General features: G+C 37.7%; 1 protein-coding gene and 1 non-coding gene across 2 annotated transcripts; both read left to right on the top strand.

Moving 5' to 3' along the window:
• The first annotated feature begins 4,640 nt into the window (after positions 1–4,640).
• LOC122663275 lies at positions 4,641–18,931 on the top strand. The gene is made up of 12 exons (XM_043858959.1): positions 4,641–4,888; positions 8,273–8,417; positions 11,971–12,163; positions 13,170–13,297; positions 13,638–13,830; positions 14,012–14,262; positions 14,341–14,544; positions 14,668–14,760; positions 14,880–14,987; positions 18,206–18,508; positions 18,611–18,682; positions 18,762–18,931. Exons 1-11 carry the CDS (start codon positions 4,641–4,643, stop codon positions 18,644–18,646), a joined length of 1,902 nt encoding a protein of 633 aa, XP_043714894.1. The 3' UTR covers positions 18,647–18,682; positions 18,762–18,931.
• LOC122663456 lies at positions 15,943–16,047 on the top strand. The gene has a single exon (XR_006333128.1). It is a non-coding gene; the product is annotated as a small nucleolar RNA R64/Z200 family (small nucleolar RNA).
• Positions 18,932–19,243: the final 312 nt, after the last annotated feature.

Raw genomic sequence — 19,243 nt, 5'->3', positions numbered from 1 at the left:
GGAACAAGGAAGCTAAACCACTAAAGAAGTTAATTAATTACAGATTCACAGCATAGAAGCTTCGCGTGTGTGGGTATTTGATCGATTCGAGGAGCTGGGAACGGATAGAGCGATGGATGGGATTAACCGATTAATGAGTCTTTACGTTTATTTATAGTTCTTGAGAGTTGGAGAGAGAGACTCAGAGTGAGTGTAACAAGAGTAGTGAGGGAGAGAAGAGAGAGAGCTTTTCCACCAGTCATAGGTTGCCAGCTGGAGAAACTCGTAGAATTGTGGGGACCGGTGATTTAGCGGACTTGATAGGGGCGGCTCACACGTGTTGGATTCTAATGATCGCTATGACCGTTAAATGTGTGATGTGTCATTGCTTTTTTTTTTTTTGGTTTTTGGATAAAATGATGTGTCATTGCACATGCATAAAAAGCTTTCATTTATTCACTTTTGCATAAAGGAGCGATGGACATCATAGATATGGTCGGACCATTGAACCAGAGGTGGTTATTTCTAACATTAGTTAGTTAAACCGCGTTTTGAACTCTTATTTTTCGCAGAATCAATTTTTGCTTCTTTTGTTTTGTTTTTTCATTTTCCAAATTGATTTCAATTGTAATTTGTAAAACAATAAAAAGGTTTAAAATGTATTTGCCGTTTTTTAAGTGAAAAAATGAATTTTTTAAAAATTTATTTTATTTTTTAGATAATTTAATTTAATATTAAAAAAATTTATGGCCCATATACTAAATATTAATATTTCAATTAATATGATAAAAGTTAGTTTCACAATTTATATTTATATATTATCATTTTTTGTTGCCATTCTCAAAATATTTGACGTTTTGTTCAAATTTTGCACCATTTAAACACGTTGTACTGATCTTTTTTTTTTTTTCTATTCCCATTGTAGCTAACTATGTTCCTAACTCAGTCCAACACCAAAAGAATATCCACCCTAGTTCTATGGCTTCTACTACATGATGTTATTTGGCCAGTAGATGTCTAAGGAATGATTTTGGTTGGTTACCTATAAAATTTGACAATCAAATTCAATTACATCACATAATGTCACTCATACGCTGCAATGTTTATGCACTCTCATGGTAGCCTATAATTTTTTTTTTATGGTAGAGGGATTGTTGCCAGATTACATGACCTTACACATGTGGGTCAGTAAGAGCACGCATAGGGACATCCAACAGGAATAAGATTTTTCATTTCATAAAAGCAGAGTGGTTGTTTTGCTTTTCTTATGTCTTAGCGTACACACCACGCAACCAGTCAGCCTTTTTTTTATTTGGCATCAGTAATCAGGTGGTCTATGAATAGCTCGACCACCGGGAGAGAGTGGTCTACGATCAGCTAACTCATAGTTGCTTGATTGCTGGGTTCCTTCTTCGTCTTGACAAAGAGGAAAAGAAAACATAATTTGAACTTAACATGACACATGAATAGAGGACTTGAATAGAGGACTTTTTGGGTTTTTTCTCCTCAATATATTAACTCCATTAATATACCATGTGATAGAAGAAAGCTAAAAGAGGTATACCTTTACTATTGTTGCAAGTTGAGCTCCAAAAGCCCTAGCCGGAACCGTTTTCTTCCAAGCTTGGGGCTGGGATTTCCAGCCCATGGGCCAGGCTATGGTTGAAGAAATCCTAGTCCAAGGTTGAGCCATGATCGATTAGTTTTGAAGCATTTGGCTATATGTACAATTTTATTCCATGTAAAATACATGTCTAAAGTACAAATAAAGAGTAGGGTTCAAACTTTTATGTCCATCACTAGTGACCGTTAATTGTCTCAGGCATATTTGGTTGGGGAGAGATGGCCTGGGGCTTGATGGTTAAGGTTTATTAGCTGCGGGTCAAGCTGGGCCGAGCTAAGGCTGGCATAAAAACTAGGCCCAGCCTGCCCGAGTTGCATCCCTTGTGACATTTCCTTAATTTATTACCTATAGCTATGCCTATTTGAGACTCTATATGACAACGCTTATGTGTTTTTTGAGTGTTTTTAGGTCCGGCACAGTTTTATGTTTTATCATTTTTTTTTATTTTCAATTGATTTTATATTTTTCTAAAGATCAGGGGAGGTCAAAGTAAACAAGTCTAAAATTCTGCATCTAAGTATACTGTTGATCCTTGCCATGAATGTTTCATGTCAAATTTCAAAGCTCCAAAAAAATTAGTATTTTCTTCAATCTAGTCAAGATTTATGATATCATAAAAAAAAAAACACATTATTTTTACTGAATTCTATTTGGAATGAGATTAGATCATGGCACAGGATAGGTTATTCTAAATCTTTTCAATCCATTTACTCAAATAGCTCAGATATGTCAAGTAACTAATGAGATCAAACTTTCCAAACCCAAACAATGATGGATGTCTTACTGCAAACCATTAAAATTTTCATTATGATAAGAGCCACAAGAATATAAGACAATTATAGATTTAAATTTGGACAAAGTAAGCAAGCAAAATTCAGTGGTTGTTGGTGGTTCCATAGATGAAGATGGTTATAACTGGAGGAAGTATGGTCAGAAACAGGTAAAAGGAAGTGAGTATCCCAATAGTTATTACAAGTGCACATATCCAAATTGCCGGGTAAAGAAGAAGGTGGAACGATCACAAGAAGGTTACATCATAGAGATCATCTCAAGTTTGAAATATGAAATCAACAAGGCTCTGTATCTGTAAATTACAAAAAAATAAATAAAAAAATCAAAGGAAGTACACAAAATTTTAGAAAATACTTTAAATTTCTCACGCAAAAAACAATTAGGTCTAATATGTTGTGAATAGAACTCTTGTTGAACAATAGATAGTTCAAGAGCATGAATAAAAACGCCATGGAATGCAAGGGAAATCAGCAGAGGGAAATGGTTTAAAAAAAAAAAAAAAAAAGGAGAGTTGTCGACGGTGAAGAGAGCACCAGAGTTCAAACCAAAGTCGGAGGGTTGCAAAGGTTTATTGCAAAGAGAGCACCAGAGTTCGAGCCAAACATGGAGAATTCTAGAGGTTGCGCGAGAATGGTTAAGGTATTCTCGCGAGTGAAGAAAGATTGTGAAGTTTTAGAGCAAAACATCACATATTTTATGTTTTTCTTGGAAATTCAATATTCCCCTCGTTAACTTAAGTTGCCATAGTGTTTCTCCAAAAATTGGTATAACTAAGAGACTCAAAAGTGTGCCAAGTGTCTGATTCATTTAAAAGAAAAAAAAATTCAAACCAAACATATCATATAGTTTTCTTCCCATTTCTATTAAAAAAAGATGGAAAAACACTAAAAACGCTTTTTAAGAGCGTTGTTATATAATGCCTTAGAGAAGCTAATGCCATTCTATTGGTTGTTTAAAACCTTGATAACTAGGGGTTTAAAAAATAAAAATCAAATCAATCAAATCAACAGATTAGTATCGGAATTGGAATTGACTGATCCAATCAATTCGATTGTCAATTCCGAATTTTAAAACTTCTTGGTAACTAAAGGGTGGCAATCGGTTGGTTTCGGTCATTCGGTTCATTTCGGTTCGATTCCATGGATTGATGGTGTGACCTGAAACCGAACAAGAACTTAGTGGATTATGGAATTAGATACCGAATCCGAACCTACTTGGTTTGGTTTGATTACGGTTCCAATTCGGTTCTCCAATACGATTCCACTTTGGGTCTAAATCCGGTTTAAATTCGATTATACTACTCGATTCCTATTTGGTTTCTAAACTGTTCTAATGTTTGGTTTTAAATTCCCAATAACATTTGTTGCTGAAAGTCATACAAATGCCCATCTTATAATAGTATCTTATGCCCTTGCAACAATAATTTGTCTTCCGTGACAATGATGTCTGAAGCTGATGGTACTAAGATAAGAGACACTATTTCCTCTCTCAACCTGTGATTATTGATATTAGATGCACTGTGATTGTTGCTATTGATATTTTATTATGTTTGATGTTGTTGGTTGTTTATCTATGCCCCTTGGTCTTGATATTTAGCTTTGAATTGTGATATTAGTGTGGGATCTGTCACAGATCCCAGTGGGAGTTGAGAATTGAGAGACTGAGTTGCAGTACAGAGTAGACTGGAAGTAAAAGTAAAACCATAAAAATAGTAAAAGGGATATAGTGAAATACAAAATGTCATATAGTGATATGGAGTTTTGGATTTAAGTGGATTATTCGGTTCAATTTCGATTCAAACCGACGGATTTTGAACTAAAACCATACCCGCACCCAAATAGTTTGATTTTGACACTTGGTAAACACTAGAACGTCACCTCAATTGTGCAAGACACACCACCCTTGCACCCTGACACAGGGGCACACGAATTGACCATTGCACCCCTGATCATTTATGGGGTTAGAGGGATGAGGTGGTCAGTTCACGTGCCCATGTGTGACATAGGGCGCAGGGGCGACGTGCGCTGCACTACTGGGTGGCGTTCTCTTACCTTTCTCTTTATCTCCTCCTCTTCTGCAAGTGAAATTACCTTTTTACCCGCATGTATGAAACGATTTCATTGTTGTGCTTCATACGATTTACGCATATAACCCTAGCCGGTTCAACAAGTATAACACAGTATTTCAGAATGCGACTGAACAAGTGAACAGAATGAGGTTGCGTCGCCGCGGTTCTCAGTCGTCGATGACTTCGTCGTCGGTGTCGAAGGATGAGCTGACGCTAACTGTGCGTTGGTGCGGAAAGGAGTATACATTACGAGTGTGTACTAATGACACCGTCGGAGAGTTGAAGCGGCGCATCTGCCAGGCCACAAGCGTACTCCCCAAGAACCAGAAGCTCCGCTATCCAAAAGTTGGTTCAAAGCTCTCCGATGATTCCCTTCTACTCTCCAAACTTCCTCTCAAATCTTCCCTTAAGATGACCATGATCGGGTAATATACTAATCTAAGCTTCTTAACCCGCCCATCAAGTAATATTGCTTTATTGCTTTTCATTTGATCATTGCACTGATCCAGGTTTATTGGGTTCTATTGCATGTGGATAAAAATTATTTTACACTGAATGGTTTAGGTTCTTATCTCGATTTTTAGTTATCAAGACTGATGCAGAGTAATGTACAGAATGAACATGATTGTATGTGCAAGCCAAGCTTCTTAATCAACCCATCAATTATTATTAGTCTTTCCTGTTGTTTGCTTTCTTAATCTTCTCTTGACCATTGTTCTAGGTTTATTGGGTTCAATTGGGGAAAAAAGATTGATCTTTACCGCTGCATGGTTTAGGTGCTTCTTTCGACTTTTAGGTATTGAGACTGGTTCAGAGTAAAATACAGAATGAATCAACATAATATTATGTACAAATTGCGTGAATACGTTCTATTGAGTGCTTAGATCTATAGATAATGGATTATAAGCTGAGTTGAGGCCTAAGAAACTCATGTTAATAGCCCATCAAAAGCAATTTGAAATCTGACTGTTATAGTCATCGTTATGATAATGCAACCAGACTTGTTAAAGGAGGTTTAATCACTGAAAATAACCATGGCGGAAGTTGCAGGTTTGGGAGTGAATTTCAGATGAATGTCTCACGGTAGGGATGGGATAAGGGACTGAGACTCCAGAGACTTGGTCGCCTAGAAGAGGTTTTCCTTGACCCAAAAACCTAGGTTCAAGGAAGAAGCGGTGAGAAGGATCGACACCAGCCTTGTGGGCTGTTGTTACTGCCAGGACACAAAAGGAGGAGGAGGAGGAGGATTCATTTATTCAAATAAAGTTTCCAAACTAGACTCTAAAACTGAAACAAAACTCTAAATCAAACTAAAATGGAAAGGAACTTTAGCCTAAGTACAATGTAAAAGATTGCAAGATAAAGATAAATCCAAACAGTAAATCTAAATAAAAAAAAACTATAAAATCCTACTGGACCAAAACTAAATTTGGACCCGGTTCATCTCCATCTGGGCCCCCAACGGGTTTGGGCTGGTCCTTGCTCCTGCATCACAAAGTCTCTACCTATAATCCAGCAAGCTTCATGCCAACATCTGATGTCTTCCATGTCTTACAAAAAAGCAGCTTTATTACACTTCTTACTATGCTGTACTCTGTAGACATATGTTATTTTACACGCTTCCCAAATCCTTTATCAGCCGAACAAAACAAAAGGGTAATGGCATGGCACCACCCTGGAATGAACTCTTTGGTGCAGTCATTGTTTTGTAGAAACCCCATGGTAACTGAACTTAATGCTGTCAACAACAACTCAGCCTCATTCCCCCCAAAAATTCTGTGATTACATTCACCTAGTTTGAATTCCTGTAAGATATATGTTAGACTCCCTCGTAGTCCGTCTCATTTCCTTTTGGCAAAGGGAGTTGGCGAGACTACGTACATTCTAATAAGGGTAAGGAAGGGGCATCAGCCACCTTCTCCGTGACTGAGTTTCTTTTGTTGTGTTGTCTATTACTCTATTATTCTATAATCCAACTTACCAAGACAACAAGATGCATTAGTTTTTTAACCTCTCAAGGCTTAATAATGTAGACCAGTCACAACTCACAACTGATAAACAGTCCACAAGAGGATCACATACTTCAGGCCAACAATAGTAAATACTTCGATCGGTTCTCAGATTTGCAGGAAATTTCAGAACAAAAAGTAAAAAACAAGAAATCGAAGAAGGGAAGAAGATATAGTAGTCTCTCTCAGATTCGGGTCTCTCACCCATGGCCTCTATCAATGGCATTTCACTATACTCTCTCCCAAAGCAAGCACAAGACTATGTTTATTAGCTCAATCTCATAATCAAATTCGTGTATAAGGCTGTAGCCCCTTACAAAGTTATATAGAAGACTCAAAAACTAACTCAAACATTAAAAAGGAAAGGCCGAACCCAATCCTTAACTAATAAGGTAACATAAACTGACTGGGAAACTAAAATAATGAAAGGAACTGGCTCAAGACAGGACTCTAACTAAACTAATGATGTAAATCCTGTTTTCTTACTTTCTACTCATATTTTAGGCCTATTACAAAGAAACCCGTGGGATCAAAGGTCCAGCACCTACATAACTTTGTAAGTGACTGTGCCAACGTATCATCCATTGTCTCAGTCTGGCAACATCTGGATCACCAATGGCTGAATAGAGGCGCGATGTGCTCCTCCGTCCAGCAAAGAAGTTCAGTTTTATGACTTTCCAGACTGTCTGCTCACCTACCATGGATTTATAATGGTGCATATACCAAGCTCTAAATCCCCTATGTGACACAAGAGATGTATTTCATCATAATCTCCATTCTTGTCTACCAAGATGGGATTTATAGCTTCAGGGTGATCTCCCATTCTCACCATTTGAGATAGGATCTAAAAGAGTTTAATGACTGATATAGCTTCATTTCATTAGTGTTTGTCTGTGTTCCCTTGAATTGAAGATACTGTAATGATGCTGTTATCTGTGTTCCCCTGAATTGAAGACACTGGAAAAGTATTATTGCCTGTCACTTTATCCTGAACCGCTATAGTTTCCTTAATTGCTTTCATAGTGGGAGTTGGTTGAGACATGAGATTGCTCCCCTATTTGAAAATCGCTGTCTGCAAAGCATGTCTTTTGATCCGTTTTGTTCTTTTATAACTAAAAGTAACCATTTTATCAGGCCACCAAGTCACCGTGCATATGAGTTTCTTAGAAGAACATTTTTTTCAAATTTAGTTCTGGTCTGGTTTGGATTTCAATTCTGAAAAATATTTGACATCATTTATTACTCAACTCTTTTAGTATACTCCCTCCCTTCCTTAACGACATAAATTGAACTAGAGATTGATGCCGTACTTAGGAGTTTTATTATTTCTGGGAGTTAAATTCTGGCTAACTGTATTGTGTGAAACAGTTTTTGTTTTTGTATATGTCAAAATTAAAGTATGAATTGCACCTGAATTTTTTTTTGAAATCTGATTTTAAAAAACCCATCCAAACATATCGATAGATCAGATCATTAGTAAGGTTTAGTATCATACTTCTTTGTCCTCGTCACAGCAGTCTGAAATTATGCTTGTAAGCCAGTGGCAAGATACTACAGTAAAATACTCTCAAGTGTTTCATACTCCTACCCAAAAAAAAGGTGTTCTATAATTAAAAAGCTATTTTATGAGATCTTACAAAAACAACAACAACAACAACAACAAGCGTGACCTTTGCATAAAAAGATACTTTGACCTTGCAGATGCGTGTGAACTGTCTTCCCAATTCTGCATGGGGTTTGAATATATTGAGTTTGGATAAATATCTTTAAACTTGCAGTTTCCTAACACTTATTTTCCAGTACTGTGGAAGATGATGTCATTGGTGACCCCATGGATGCCCCCGAGAAGGTTGATGATTCTGAAAGCTGTGAAGATGAAGCTGTTGACATTAAAGGCAAAGAGGTTAAAAAGCAGAAAAGCAGATGCCGTAGTGACCAAGTCAAGGTCGGTTGTCGAATCTTGTATGTTGAAATATATTATCTTAGCTATTGATTTTATTTTATTTCATCACGGTTTTGGCTATTCATATTTTTTTAAGAATAATGTAGTATGTGATGAATCTCTGCTATATCCCCTCATTGAAGATGGCTGATGCATTTATTTGACTTTTAAAAATACAAGAAATGCTCTGACTTATCAAAAACAAAAAAAGAGAGGGGACAGGACTTGTGCACAGGAGATTCCCCCCATTGAGCCTGTCGTACAGGGGGTTGTTTTGGTCCTTTCAGATGGGCATTTATGCCCATCCAACTGTACTCAATGCAGGCCGTGCATGAAAACTATTGCCAAAAAGAAAGAAAAAAAAGATATGCAGTTGCTTGATTACCATAACTCATCATCCTCTGCTATTTGTTATCAAGATGCAAATGATACTTGTAATATACCTTCAGGTTTTAGAATAGCATAGGGATCCGTGATATGTTAAAAAGGATTCAAATGAATCCCAAACATTGGCACAACAAATGTGTATCAACCAAAGAAACATTGGATTATATTATTTACTATGGACCCCCCAGATAGAATGGATAGAGTTTGATACTAGCTTAGATCTACCATGCTTTTGTTATATGTTTTGAATCTAGATGTTATATTTCAGTTTGAAGTCCTCAATCCATGTTGAGAAGAAAAGAAACTGCTTGCTCTTTACATTGATTATACCCTTTTGATCGTCGGTCCACAGCACATAATCCACTTGAGCTTATGTGGCTGTCTTAATTGTCTTCTTGGGGCAATGGTGCAGCTCCTTTTGCTTGTTTTTGGTCCGCTTACCTGTTTCTCTAACATGGACCATATGCGTGACTATGTGCAGACATTCATGAGTTTCTCACTACTATTATTGCTGAGTTTGATATCATCATTTGGTCTATAACCTGGTCAGGTTCTTATATTCTGTGAGTTGTTGTCGTGGAACTGGGAATGGTTCATAACCTTCTTCACAATATATGGAAATGGTAAACATATAGAAATGGGTTGGAAGGGCCAATAGATACAGGTGAGAAATGATGGAATGCCAGAATAGTTTGAGGGTGCCTATAAATTGTAAATTGTGTTTCTTACTCATTTATTAAGTGTTTCTAGGTTTTCCATGTGCCTTTGCATGACACGTTTCGCCTGTTTCCTTGACATTCCCTTCATTAATCCCTCATTTACCTGATTTACTGATAATCACAAATTTTCATGCACTACAATAAAAAAGGGTAATTGGAACACTTTTTAGCAATGGAAACAATTACTATCTCTATAGATGTCTAATTGTGCTGGTGTCCTATTTATGTCCTTAATGTGCGTTTCATATTAAGCATTAGGAACGGTTTATTGGTATTGTCCCTAGAGCTAATTTTGAGTTTAGCATTTGGGATGGATTTCCAGTTTTCATCTCTAATGCTCGTTTCGAGTTAAGCATTTGCCGGCCGTTTGATTTTTCCATCCCTAACGGGCTCCAAATTGTGTTTGAACCTTGGTTTTAGAGGATTTCAACTACAAATGGAAGTAACTATTGACTTAGACACTTACTGATGGGCAAAGAGATAAACTTCTCATTGGACTATTAGAAAGTTGTGTTTTGAAGGAAGACTTGTTTCTCTTGTTTCTATACAGCAGCCGACAGTTGGAGGGGTTCACCCTGACAACTTTGAAGACCAATTAGAGCATGTGATAGTGATGATCAACATTGTAACACATACCAGCTGTGGTAGACAAGGAGCTGAAGAGCCTAAAGAGGATTAGAGATAAGAGCTGAATCCTGTCGACTCGGATGACCCAAACTATCCAAACATTTTTTGAGGAACATGAAGTCATCAGATGCGTCAATTTAATTAAGAAAATTCTAGTGGCATAAGAAAAAGATGAAGAACTGCAATGCAGTTGCATCTTTGATACACTTCTAAAATGTGGGGAAAAAGTTAGATACACCATCATTGACTATACAACAACAACATCCAAGCCTTATCCCAACTTAAAGTGGGGCCATCAGCCCATCATTGACTATGAGTCACTGTTTTTTTAGTTTTGGGTATGCTTGAAGTCTCTATCAAGAAGTTTAATTCTATTTCATAGCAAGATTAAACCAGTGGTTTGTACGTTGTAAATTGTGCCTTCCTACAAACAAATTGTAATCAATTCCCCTCTTTTTTCACCTTTCATTGTTGACGAATAAGAATTTAATCTTTGAGCTTGGTATGGACTATATTCCAGTTCCTCTTTCTCTTGAAGGTGTGTCAATTCTGTGGATTCTCTTGGTGCTAATTCCGATAAATCTCTTTTACATTCTTTTGTAAATTGGTAGCTCACTTCATTGTATTTCCTGAAATATCATTATCCACCACCATATCCATACTCTCTACCATGGTTTAGCCTAAACCACTCTAAGCCCCTCAACGATACCCTATTACACCCACTCAAGTTTACCAAATCGATAATTTGTTACTTTCTCATGCTGGTCAAAATTTAAAAAGAAAAGGTACCAAACTTTCAGCCTTGAACCCTCAAATATTCTCAATGCCAACACAGATCGTCACCCTTTCTTTTGATTAATGTTCCTTCCCTCTTCCTGCTTGAACAATTATATTCTCCATTTGTTTTTATCTAATGCACGGGTGTGTGATTAGATAATTGTTCTTTGTCTTTTTTCGTTTTATTTCAATTTTGGATATCTAGCATAATTTTGAGGGATTTACCACTGACATTGTATCCCATTATGTGGGCACAAAAAAAAAGGGGGGGTTTAATTTTGAATTGTTAATTTCATGTGTTCTTGGTTATGAATTCCTATTTCTTTAATTATAGATTCTTCATTTTCTGTTAGTAGCAGGGCTTATGTAACCTTCATGTAGTCATGGTCCTAGACTTGATTTGTTTACTTCACCACCCACATGTTAGTATTTTAACAGGAAAGTCTTCTTTCTTTTTGTTGTTAACTTTTGGATCTGATCCTTAGTTTGATTGACACACCTTTTTCTTTCTGTCGTCTTAAATACCATTCCTGTCGTGCAATTTCAGTGATCCATATTTATTCTGTGTAACTGATGATGTTGCATCTTGAAGGGATTAAACAATAGAATCAAGTTACAAATTAGGTGCCCTCCTTAGTAAAAAAAAGGCCATACCCAGAGCACAAGGCTTCCGCGTTTAGCAGGGTCTAGGGAGGGTCAAATGTACGCAGCCTTACCCCTGTTTCCAAAGAGGCTGTTTCCAGGACTAGAACCCATGATCAAGCGTTCAGCAAGTGAGCACTTGACCAACACGCCAAGCATAGCCTTCTATTTATTATTTTATTATGGGTTTATCAATTAATGAAGGGTAGTAGTTGTTGTGCTCATTAAGAGAAATGATATACTATTAAATAAATCATACTGCCAAGGTTGTCTTCTTAGTGGAGAATGCATACTCGTTTGTGTGATTTTATCCATCTAATATATCAATTGCCTGGTTTTTGTGATATGGACAAGAAAACTGATATTAAAAGAATTGTTGTAACACATTATTCCCCGACACACAGGTGCCATCAAGAACTAGCATACGTGCTGGACGTAACCGGGTACACCCAAGAGGGGAGATGCAAAGCCAGTCAGTGGCTGTTGAGCACCCATCATGCGTCCAACAATCTGATCCAGCCCCAACTACATCCTCTGGTCCACAGTTGAGACAAGACAACCCCGACTCCAATGCTAGTATGGATGGAATGGGTTCAGGTTAGACAGTTTTTTGTTATTGAGCATAGGTTGTATTTAGGAGTTGTGCTAATAAAGTCACGTGTATATTTAGAAGTTATGCTTAAAATGCAACGTATAGAGAAACTAATTTTTCAAATATTAGTTAAGCTTAGAATTTGAGACTTTTGAGTGGTCATTTTTGGCATGTAGATTTTGCTCCAAGTACGATTAGGAGCCGAGGGCGGGGGCGAGGTCGAGGGCGGGGGCGAGGACCTGCAAGGGGCCACAAAATTGCATCAATGCCCTCAGGCCAGGAAGTGCAAATCTCGGTAAGTCAAGCTATGGTAGAGATGCTCCATCCCCCTCCCCCAAAAGCCCCTCCTTACTGCCCCTTAATGTTGCTTTTTTATCAGTGTATTTGTATTTTGACTTGTGTGCATGCAACCCGCAACCTGTTCTATATATTATGGATTATCAATTAACGAAGGGTTGTAGTTGTGATGTGCAATGATATACTGTTAAATGGATCATACTGCTAAGATTGTCTTCGTAGTGAAGAATGTATACTTGTTTGTGTGATTTTATCAATCTAATCTATCAATTGCCTGGTTTTAGTGATATGGAGATGGATACCGTTGTATTAATAGAATTGTTGTTACACATTGTTGATTGTTCCCCGACACACAGGTGCCAGCAAGGACTAGCATACGTGTTGGACGTAACCGGTTACACCCTAGAGGGGAGATGCAAAGCCAGTCAGTGGCTGTTGAGCTGCCATCATGCGTCCAACAATCTGATCCAGTCCGAACTACATCCTCTGGTCCACAGTTGACACAAGACAACCCCGACTCCAATGCTAGTATGGATGCAATGGATTCAGGTTAGACAATTTTTCATTATTGAACATAGGTTTTATTTAGGGGTTGTGCTAGTAAAGTCATGTGTATTTAGAAGTTATGCTTGAAATGCAACGTATAGAGAAACTGATTTTGTAAATATTAGTTAAGCTTAGGTATTCTGCTGAATGATCATTTTTGGCATGTAGATTTTGCTCCAAGTACGATCAGGAGGCGGGGGCGAGGACGAGGACGAGGACGAGGAACAACAAGGGGCCTCAAAATTGCATCAATGCCCCCAGGCCAAGAAGTGCAAATCTCGGTAAATCAAGCTACGGTAGAGATGCTCCATCCCCCCTCCCCCAACAGCCCCTCCTTACTGCTCCTTATTTTTGCTTTTTTATCTGTGTATTTGTGATTTTAACTCATGTGCACCCGAAACCTGTTCTATATATTACGGGTCATCAATTAACGGAGGGTTGTAGTTGTGGTGTGCAATGATATACTGTTAAATGGATCATACTGCCAAGATTGTCTTCTTAGTGAAGAATGTATACTTGTTTGTTAGATTCTATCCATCTAATCTATCAATTGCCTGGTTTTAGTGATATGGAGATGGATATTGTTGTATTAAGAGAAATGTTGTTATACATTGTTGATTGTTCCCCGACACACAGGTGCCAGCAAGGACTAGCATACGTACTGGACGTAACCAGGTACACCCAAGAGGGGAGATGCAAAGCCGGTCAGTGGCTGTTGAGCAGCCATCATGTGTCCAACAATCTGGTCCTGTCCTAACTACATCCTCTGGTCCACAGTTGACACAAGACAACCCTGACTCCAATGCTAGTATTAATGGAATGGATTCAGGTTAGACATTTTTTCATTATTGAGCATAAGTTTTATTTAGGAGTTGTGCTAGGTAACTCTCATGTATTTAGAAGTTATGCTTAAGATGCAACTTAAAGAGAAACTAATTTTTTAAATATTAGTTAAGCTTAGGTTTTCAACCATGCTTTGAGACTGCTGAGTGATCATTTTTGGTATGTAGATTTTGCTCCAAGTACGATTAGGAGGCGAGGGCGAGGACCAGCAAAGGGCCACAAAATTGCTTCAATGCCCCCTGGCCAGAAAGTGGAAATCTTGATGGATGAGTATGGCCAACCATGCGGTGAGGAAACATCCCAGTTGATGACTTGGATTGGGACAATTGCACGGAATACATTATTGCTGCCATGCAACTATACAGATTGGAGGAAAGTTCCTAAGCAGTACAAAGAGGCCGCATGGAACAAACTTAAAGTAATATGACGTCCAAGTAACATGTGTATCTTATGCAGCCAGATTAGAATGTCTAGTAACCCTTTTTTTTTTTTGCAGGAGAAATTTAACCTCAATGATGAATTTAAGATGTGGGCAATTCGTAAGATAAATGATCGATGGAGGGACTTTAAGTGTCACTTGAAGGACAATATATATGATCGGTACTCCACATATGAAGACCGGGTCCAGCATCGTGATGAACGTGTTCCGGTGGAGCAGTGGTTAGATCTTCTCCGCATGTGGGACAGTGAGCATTTTAAGGTAGGGCCTATACTGGGCCATAATTTTATGTTTGAAGTTTTTACTTGGGCTTATTTTTAGTATGTGATTTAAGAAAATTAAACTATGACTGAGACTTGCATGTGTTTGTTTCCAATATGCAAGGCCATGTGTGAGCGTAATAAGACTAATAGGTCTAAGCAGCATACGTGCCACACAGCGGGGAAGAGAAGTTTCGCACAATTACGAGAGAGGAAGGTAATATAGGGGATGTTTATTCACAAACATATCATCTTTTTTATAAATCTTGTTCCTGTATTTTTGCGACCACTCAAATATTCAATTTCTAATGTTTAATATGTATATTTTCTATTCAGCGTAAGGAGCACCCAGATGGAGTGCCTCCCTCTCGGTTGGAGCTTTTCATTGATACACATACTAGGATGGATGGATCTCCTATAGACATCGCTTCAGGGGAAAAAATGGTATGGTTTTTAAACCATCAGTTCAATCTTTGGTCAATATCGCCATTAATTCGGTGTATGGTTAATCAGTTTAGGGTTTTCTTTACTGGGGAAACTTGTCAAAACAGTATAAACTGTGCTCTTGAATATTTGATCATTGTAAAGTGGGCCAAAACAAAATTGTAGAATGGGCTCTTAGGATCTTATGGTACCCTTCCAAAAAATGGATTCTGGGGGCAGAATTGAAACAGATTATGTATGGGTTGTCCGGTCTGTTTCTGTGATTTTTTGAAACGGACCGGGTGATATAATAGATTCTGACAAGCTTTTGAGAAACACTAAAATGGTGTTTTTCACATTTTAGAATTGATTCTACCAATTTTCCGGTGAAAAAATGTGGACTTAAGCGAATCAGGGGCATTGATGGAATTTACCATCAAAACGTAACGAAATCTAAAACCGAGCCCATCTTCTCAACTTGACCTCTGCAACTCTCAAGTTGAAGCTCCAACTCGCCACCGACGTTGGTAAAGAGCTCAGCAAGAAGATCGGCTTCGTCTATCAGATCAACATCGCCCCCAAGGTCGCTCCTCCTTCCCTATCTTTCTTCTTCTTTTTCGCTCTCTATCTTTTGATACCCTAGTTCTAATTGCGTTCTTCTTCCAGAACTCCAGCTGTTGAGCAAAGACCGACGACTCAGGTAAGGCCCCTACCGCTCGTTCTGTCCCCTGTGCTCTGTCTCACATGCAGCATGTCTTCCTGCATTCTCTCTCTCTCTCTCTCTAGTCGCTCTGCTCTCTCCAATGTTCTCTTTCTGCGATGGAAATCGCCTTTTCTCCCTGTTTGGGCAATATACGCAATTCTGATTTTAAGTTCAATAGGCTGAAACGCTTCCGAGAATGAGAGCTACTAATTTGGGTTTTTAATTTTTGGTTTTTATTAGATTCATTCAAATATTTTCATTCTACTTTTAATTCTCTTGCAGTGATGAATTATGAATTCTTCACACGTCAGACTTCAGAGATTCTTTTAGTTTTTTCTAAAAAATCTATGAGAAGACAATTCATTCTTCTGAGCAGAGATTATTTATCCTTGAATTTCATATCCAATCTCGAAATAAGAATCTCATGCTATGGGATTGATCTTAGTTTTGTTTTTTTATTTTCTTAATAATAAAACTCTGATTTGTATCTGTCCGACTCTCAATAATCCTTTCTTCTCTGATTTTCTCTGTGTAACTGTGTTCTTTTAATTCTTTGAGTTTCTTTAATTTCTAGGGATTTCTTCTTTTTATCTTCTTTGGGAAACACTTGCATAACCCCATGGCTGAAGAACTACTCTGCAAGTCAACGGAAGGAGAAATCTGTGTCTTACCTGCTTGAGAGACATGACGACTGCAAGATTAAGAGCTCTTCCATTGTAGAGGCTGCAATTGTCTGCCTCTGGTTAGGATTTAGTATTTTTGAGAGATGAAATCTTCGATGGCGTTGTATTGCTTTCTATTATCATCACGTATCATTCTATTAGACTCGGTTTTGTTTTAGTTTCTCGCAAATCCTTCCAGCATTTTTTTTCTTGCCATGAATCCAGTGGAGCATCTTCATGGAGGAGGAAAACATGAATCCATACATGTTTCTGTAGCTCTGTAATTGCAGAAACAATTTTTTACCATACAGCATTTGTTTGTACAGAATTATTCCAAAAATCCAGAAACAGAAAAAATCGATTCGGACTCGGAACCAATTTTTTTAAACAGAATGGTTGCCATACAGATCCTTACAGAATAAAAAAATAAGTTAGTTTATGAGGGGATCTCAAGTAGAATGATCTCTTAGAGAGTGGTAAACTGAGACATCTGTCCAATTAATGGTTATGAAAAGACTGACTAGTTATTGACCCTTCACCCCTCCCCTTCCCCCCCAAAAAAAGACTAGTTTAAATTTCTTTTGCAAATTATAATGGTTGATATCCACCTGTTCTTCAGAGGGAAACCTGAAATATTTGGGTAGCTCGTGTTCTGCTCTTCACATATATAGTTGTGAAAATAACTACAGTGCACCTCTTGGTTTTTGGTTCTTCAATTGAATTCTATGTCCTTCCTTGTCTAATATGTATTGAGTAAACTGGAGGAACAGACAGAAAGGAGCCAGCTTTGACATCCCAATTCATAGAGTCCTTTTACTGGATACTTCTAAATTTTTTCATTTTATTATAGTATGTTCTCTTGCAGACATGTGGTTCTAACACCATCAGACTAGCACCTGGGACTGATCTTTCTTCCAATCATCCAATGCATGTAACACGCCTTTTACTTTCTTGACAAACTAGTGAAACTGAATACTTATTTCATCATACTATAAGCTTCTGCGACCATAGAGTCTCATGGCATTAGGTTCCACACCTCATGGTTTGTCAAAATGACTTATTTAGGATGTATTAGTTAAATGAAGAGTGATCTGGGATGGTAGTGTTCTCCCCCTGACCTGCAGGCAAGATGCTTGAAAACTGACCCTGCTAAAGACCAGCTGGTTAAGTAATTACCTGCCCCTCTGTTGGAATTCTGTTTAATACCTGCCCTGGTAGGGGATCTCTCCCTTAAACCTTTTCCATTTGGAGTTGGAAAAAAAAGAGGGACTGGTGTGGCATGAAATGCGGTGAACTAGAATCAACAAGGGAAAACTTTAGTGCCGGTCCACTTGGTCACAGGATGGGATCTGAAGAAGATGGAAATGTGAGTAGAGTGATGTCTCTCACAAAATCAAGTCATTAATCCACACAAGTTATTAAAGAGTAAAGCATGAAATGCGGCGGAATCTCTCTATCTGAATTTGCAACATTAGAATTTTTAGAGAAATCTACCAACATTCTTGCTGATTTTTTCACCGCAAGCTTTTATTCTTTCTCACACTCTCTTTTTTGAAAGTGTGAATAGTTGGGCCTCTTCTTTGTGATCTACCACCACCATCCGTGTGCCCTTCATTAGGAAGGGGCAAGCACTTGGAAGGATTATTCTTTCTTTTTCCATTTCATTTTCTATGATGCCAAGACATTATGTAATTGTAGTCTAGAAACCTACTAGTACAGTATGGTACTGCCTCACAGGTCTGATAAATTCAATTTTGTATGTATGAACAAAACTTTGACCTACATTCTCAATTTTATCAATTATGATCTGATGTGATTGACATCAAACATACATATGCCATTTCTCTCACTCACTATCCTTAAATGACTTGCAGGCACAGATGTTAAGCCGTCTTAATGAGAGGCCCGAGGAAACACGGGGAGACAAGGCAGTGCACGAGGAGATCTTCACGGAAGTAATGGGAGATGATACTCATGGCTGGGGGCACTTGTCAGGAGCTGGAATATGCCTAAGGGATTATAAGACATCGAGAAAGTATGCTGCCTATTACTGGGAGAATGCTGAGTTGCGGAGTGAGGTGGAAGCCTTGAATGCGAAAATCTCTTCAATGCAGTCCCAATTTAATACGCTAATGCAACTTGTGATGAGCAAAGAAGTAGGCACGCAGAACAAAGAGGTATCAGCCGTACACATTAATTTCTTTAATCATCGTATAATTTATTGTATGTTAATACAATATTTTTATAGAGACAATTTGACTCTAATTTTTTTCCTTTAGGTTTCAAATCATGAAGATCGTTCATCGCATATGTAGTATTCGTCTTGTGATCATGTGGATTTGATGCTTGAGGTGAATTCATTTAGTTATTTCTTTATCTTTCAAGCATTAAGCATATTGTGCTAATGTTTATGGTATTTATTTTGAACAGGTTCAGGTTGCTGTTGGTTGCTGCTGCATGTTGATGAATGAAGATAGTTGGGGATTTGTGGAAAATTTTAGATGATGCAATTTTAGATAGTTTTATAACTGACTTTGAGACATCTTAAAGATGTAGCACATAGAATTATAACAATATGTAAACAATAGTGTACAACTTTTTTGTCTATAAAAATCATTTTATATTTGGACAAAAAAAAAAAAAACTGTTCTTGAAGATCTGTCCAGATCCACTTTTTGAGATGGAATATCCGTCTCTAAATATCAAAATTCTAGTCAAATTGTTTGGATGGAAAATTTTGTACCTGAAGGAATATGTTTTGGGTTTAGGGACAGTGATTACCATTTCAATTGAATGGAATAGTTACTCCCAGAGTGATGAATATCCTATATTGTAATGGTATATTTGTGCTCTGTAATAGTATGGATCTTTTCGTTTTTTCTCCATGTCATCATTGTTTATAGTTGTTTCTT

Source organism: Telopea speciosissima, chromosome 5, assembly GCF_018873765.1.
Source record: "Telopea speciosissima isolate NSW1024214 ecotype Mountain lineage chromosome 5, Tspe_v1, whole genome shotgun sequence".
Lineage (NCBI taxonomy): Eukaryota > Viridiplantae > Streptophyta > Magnoliopsida > Proteales > Proteaceae > Telopea > Telopea speciosissima.
The sequence above is the reverse complement of the archived record's forward strand: the minus strand, read 5'-3'. Positions and strand labels throughout refer to the sequence as shown.